This window comes from Musa acuminata, chromosome BXJ1-9 (assembly GCF_036884655.1).
Source record: "Musa acuminata AAA Group cultivar baxijiao chromosome BXJ1-9, Cavendish_Baxijiao_AAA, whole genome shotgun sequence".
In the NCBI taxonomy this organism is placed as follows: Eukaryota; Viridiplantae; Streptophyta; class Magnoliopsida; order Zingiberales; family Musaceae; genus Musa; species Musa acuminata.
Window position 1 is genome coordinate 19,224,431 of NC_088335.1, and position 5,570 is coordinate 19,230,000.

The window sequence follows — 5,570 nt, forward strand, 5'->3', positions numbered from 1 at the left end:
AGGCATCGAGCACAAGCATACATGGGACAAGGATGGATAGCTCCACCCAAACCAATCTAAATATTCTCCCATGGAGATGGTCCCTCCGTCGACGTCCGGACATCACTGACGCTACATCCACCTGATGAGAAGCCTTCTTCCAAACGTCACATGGCCAAGTGCTGTCATGTTAATATCCTCCCTCTTGTTATCAACTAATTCTACTGTTTGCATGGCCTCATTGAGTACATACACCTTCTTCTAGCACCAGTATTCAACCCATAGTGAGGGTCCTGTTAGCTTAATTATATTTTAAATTAACTTAATTATGATTTAAATTAACTCGATCTAGATAAATTATTATAAGTAAGAATATTAAGTTATTCGGCATGTCATTGGTTTATCAGTGCTTCGTCTAATCCTTTGACACATCATCCTCTTTTACGGTCTTTTATCCAATCGGCATGTTGACCTTCGTAATTCCGATCTTCTTAGCGCAATGTCCGTTCTTCTAGGCCCGATGTCTGAACTCATGGCATAAAGTCTTCTATCGACACGTTGATCGATCCTCTAGCTCGACGTCCAATCTTCCGACATGTTCCACTCCGGCCTAACATTCGATTCCTCTTACTTCAATCAATTTGCCTCTCATGATCGAAGCTAATCCTATGTCACTCAAAATGTAGATTAGTCATAACATTATCAATTGGTTTCATCATCAAAATCCAAGATTCAGCAATCTCCCTCTTTTTTATGATGACAACCAATTGATGACGGAGTTAACCTTAATTCCCTCTATCAATATGTCATATTGATAGAACCTTGAATTCAAGTCAAAGCAATTATAATCATGATCATATGCAACACATTATGTGTATATCATTATATTACATGAATCATTATCATAAGTTTTGCATGCATCATCATAAATATTTCAAATCATTATGGTATCAAAGTATAATAATCATATAATCATATTTTTGTTGAATCTTAGATTTTGATGATAAAACCAATCGATAATGTTATGATCTAATCTATATTTTGAGTGACGTAAGACTAGCTTCAATCAGGAGAGGCAAATTGATTAAAGCAGGAGGAATCGAATGTTGGGCCGAAGTGGAATATATCAGAAGATTGGACGTCGAGCCGGAAGATCGGTCAACGTGTCGGTAGAAGGCTTTGTGCCATGAGTTCGGGCATCGGGCCTAGAAGAGTGGATATTGTATCAAGAAGATTAGAGTTGCAAAGGTCAACATGTCGATTGGGCAAAAGGCCACAAAAAAGGATGATGCACCGAAGGATCGGATGAAACGCCAATAAACCAATAATATGTCAGACAACATAGTATTCTTGCTTGTAATAATTTGTCTAGATCAAGTTAGTTTAGGTCGTAATTGGGTTGATTTAGAATGTAATTAAGCTAACACAATTAGGGGTCAATTGGGCTCAAAGTGGAGCTATTTTGGACCAAGAGAAAGGCTCGTTCAGTGACTCAAAAGTTAAGTCAATCGATGGCACCGTCAGTCCAGGCAGTAGCACCGCCAATGGCTTAGTCTATGAGATACAGTCTCTAAGACTATGTTAGGCGGTAGTACCACCAGACTAGGCTGTGGTACCGCTAGTCTGGGTGATAGTACCGCCCAGACACAATCTCCTAGACTATGTCAAGCGGTGGTACCACTAGACTATGTAGTGATATCGCATAGTGTTAGTGTTGTAGGTGGTGGTACTGCCCAGCACAAGCGGTGGTACCGCCAGTACCCGAGAAACACGGAATGTGACCTTTTTTCTATATAATTTTTAAGTCATTTGGGGTCTATAAATACCCCATCTATTTTTGCATGGCATAGAAAGAATTGAGCAATTGAGTTGAAAAAGAGGAAAAGAATACTTGAAAAAAATTGAGAAACTCTCTTAGGATTTAGGATCACTTATTCCTAGTATTTAGAAGTTCGTCTAAAGAGAAAAGTGAGATATAAGAAAGAGAGGCTTGTAAGGGTTATCTCCTAAACCCGTGAAAAGGAAAACGAGTGTAAAAAATTAATTGATCTTCGTCCATTGAAGGAAGATCGTTAGTGGATGCTGGTGGTCTTGACAGAAGAGGAATCGGGAGTGGAGGTAGGCCACGATGACCGAACCACTATAAAACTCAGTTTACATTTACTTTAAGCTCTTTACTTTCATTATAAACTACTTTATTTACTTATTCATTTTCATACGCTTTCAAGTTAACATATTTTCGATATAATTTTTTATCAAAATGAAGATTTTTAAAACTAACGTTTTTATCGAAAGAAGTAATCACCTCTCCTTCTTTTAGTACCGACTCGATCCTAATAGAATAGTCTCATGGGATATTGAACAAAAAGAAAAGATAAAAGGCTATCAGCTGATTCGGAGGCGACCGAGGTAAAAGAAATTTCCACTTGTTAGTCTTTCGGTTGTCGATTTCCGGATTTTAAGTTGATACCAGGATTGAAGACACGAACCTTTTCGATTGCACAATGATTGCGTGCTTCCAGCATCATCCCTCAATTATTAGGATTGCTTTTTTAATTTCCAGGGCCCTTCCACCGATGATTAAAAGCCCCTCCCACCGCCTAAATAATAATTGAGGCTCTAGAATCTCTATACACACAAATCTTACGGAGACCAGTTACTTGATGACCATTCTGCAAGTTTATTACTAAATAATTAGTGCAGTGGAGGAAACAATTGTTGCCATCCGTCTGTTTTGGTTGTGGATGTCTTACTCCGTGTGATGGACACAGGTCGATAGAATGCAGTTTGGGTCGTCCGACGACAAAGAGACGTAGGTGTTGCCGAAGCATGCATGGCATTTAGCCCGCGCAAATGTCTTCCCTTTAGTAGCCTACAGGCCCTACACACGTAGACGACACGCAATCGCCTACCATCAATTATCAACGGATAGTGCAACTGTGGACCAGTTCCTGTTCCTCTACTGCTGTTGGATTGTATTTGATGTTACGTTTTAATCGAAGGAAGACAAACCCAGGATGATGATGATGATGATGTAAAACATACGAAAGTTTGACGTCTTTAGGGGTTAATATAGAGGAAGAGAGGATTGGATTAGCAGCTAAAAGTAAGGCTAGAAGACAAGATTTTTATGATAGAAAAATAGGGTACGAGGTCTGGAGGACCTCCAAGTAAGCACGATGGAGGACCACCAAAAGGTAAAATAGTGTGAACGAGAGGGGAAGAAAGGAGAAAATGAGAGAGTGAGAGAGAGAGAGAGCGAGAGAGAGAGAGAGAGAGATGGAGTTGCGGTCCCAAGGTCGCATTGGTCCCATCTTAATAGGTGTTTCCATGGGACTTTGTTGGAAATGGAGGACCACACCCCCTTTGGATCGGGGCCAGACTCTATTTCCGGAATATTTTACAGGCGCATCTATGGCACTGTTACTCCTCTTCCCTTCGCCCTCTCTCTCATCTCACTAGCTTTGGACTAGAATGGGAAGGAAGAGAAGAAGCTGATGAAAACAACACTGTAACTCTGTAAGACCCAATTAACGCATGAGCTTGGTTCATATGACAACGGCAGGAGCAACAGCAGCCCATCTGAAAAGGCGTGGCCCCCCTGCTTGCTGTGGACGAGAAAGAAAGAGAGCTGCCCTTCACCCTGGAGAACTTGGGATATGTGCCAAACCGAGATCTCTCACTCTTTCTGTTCATGAAAACATGCAATAAATGAAGCCGAGCTGTTGGACATCACTGCAATTCCATCTCCATAAACACTAAAAAGCGAAAAAAATGGCCTATTACATGGCAACCAGAGAGAGAGAGAGAGAGAGAGAGTGTGTGTGTGTGTGGCCATGCGGCGTTTGGCAGAGAGTTCAAGAGTCGAAGGGCAGGGGCCCCTTATGCCGATACTCTCTGCTCGAGATGCCCGTCGCTGATATATGATGTTGTTGCTTCTCTTTCTTTTTTATCTTTATCTTTAAAGATTTGACGTCGAGTGGATTTGCTTTCTATGGGTTTGGAAGCGTTGCAGATGCTTATATGTGTATGTTAGCTCATAATCATCCTTCAGCTTCTCATCGTCCATCATCCCCGTCCCAGTTTCCTCGCCATGTGAAAAGCCCTTCACTTCTGTTACAAGATAGACTTGACTTCTGCTCTAGTGCATCGGTAAGCATGGTTCTCCTGCACATTTATTTATGTTTCATATAGATTACCAAAGGTTATAATATCAAGCTCGATTAGTCCATTCGTAGATTGATATGATCTTTTTTGTTGTTCTGGATTGATAAGATTAAAGATTATAGAGAATACTTCTTGCTGAAGCATTCTTTCTTGAGTTACCTAAAAAGGCCCATATGTCTCACCATCACCAAACCATGGGTTACACCAACTTTTCCTCCACGATCGAACCAGTGATGCAGAGCTTCCAACCAAGCCAGGAGCTCTACAGCCTGCAGACGGGGATGGAGATGCTGGGGATACCCTGCAAGCCTCAAGAGAACTCCGACAACTGGAGAGCCTCCTTCTCCGTGATCGGCAGCTCGGCCCACGCCGCATCCTGCAGCTTCCCCCAACCGTCGAATGAGAATCTGATGGTTACACCCGAGAGGTTGCCCTTGTGCCCATGGCAGCCACCGAATCAGATGCTTGTCGACGGACCCCGGGCAAGGTTTCTATTCCCACCATGCGAGGGGAATGGGCAGTCCAGCAGCGGTGGATTGTCCTTGTTCTTGAACCATGCCGAGACATCCAACTCCAGCTACGATCAGCCTCCGTTCGATCAGGATGTTTTGCCCACTTCGAGAGATGAGTTGTTTCAGGATGGTAGGTTCTTCCGGCCACCGATCTCACCGACTACTTCGAATCTACACCAGCCATCCCAGCATCTGCTGAAGACCTCCAAGTACTTGCTCGCAGCTCAGGACCTCCTAAATGAGTTCTGCAATATGAACACTACTGCTGACAGCGGCTCATCAAAGAAGAAGGCTAGCAAAACAAAACAGCGGAACGAAGGAGGCTCTTCTTCCTCTACTTCTTTGAGCCAATCTCTCTACTCCTTGGACATTCATGAGCTGCAGACTAGGAAGGCTAAGCTGCTTTCCATGCGAGAAGAGGTCAGGTTCTAATCCACTTTGTTATCTTGAGCGTTCATGAATGAAGTTGAAAAGTACCTTAAAAGCTTGATCTGTAACCTGTATTACTGTCCCAAACAACACAGGAAGGACATATGATTTCTGGGTTAGAGGAAGAGGGGTGCCCATATCTTTGCGAGCGTAAATGAGACCATATCTTTATCGCTCGGCGGGCGAGGGGGGAGGGGGTGTGTTTGTGGGTGTGGGGTTTTGGGGGAGAGATCATCCAATTGATTGGTTTGACAACTTGTTGACTCTGGGTTCAATTATGCGGGCCTGCGAACCTACCTCGAATGCGTTGCTGCGACCCCGCAGGCACAGGTTGATATTTCCGGGACTTCCATTTACTTGGGGAAACCTCTATTCCTTAGTTGTCTAGGCCTGCAGGCCCTCCATCCCTCCGTATTAACTGGAACCCACCACATCAGCTTTTTACGTCGCCAAGGGATGAACATTTCCATTTAGCTTCTTCTA

At 43.2% G+C, this 5,570-nt stretch overlaps 1 protein-coding gene across 3 annotated transcripts in view; it reads left to right on the forward strand.

Annotated features, from left to right (window-relative positions):
* Positions 1-3,500: 3,500 nt before the first annotated feature.
* LOC135593406 (homeobox protein BEL1 homolog) overlaps positions 3,501-5,570 on the forward strand; it is a 3,966-nt gene continuing 1,896 nt past the window's right edge. The window contains exons 1-2 of one of the 3 annotated variants that reach the window (XM_065083396.1): positions 3,501-4,131; positions 4,314-5,078. In XM_065083396.1, the coding sequence (XP_064939468.1) occupies positions 4,003-4,131; positions 4,314-5,078 (894 nt within the window). In that variant the 5' untranslated portion in view covers positions 3,501-4,002. Of the gene's footprint in view, positions 4,132-4,254; positions 5,079-5,570 lie in introns of all 3 variants that reach the window. The other 2 variants (XM_065083397.1, XM_065083398.1) reach the window with 2 other exon arrangements.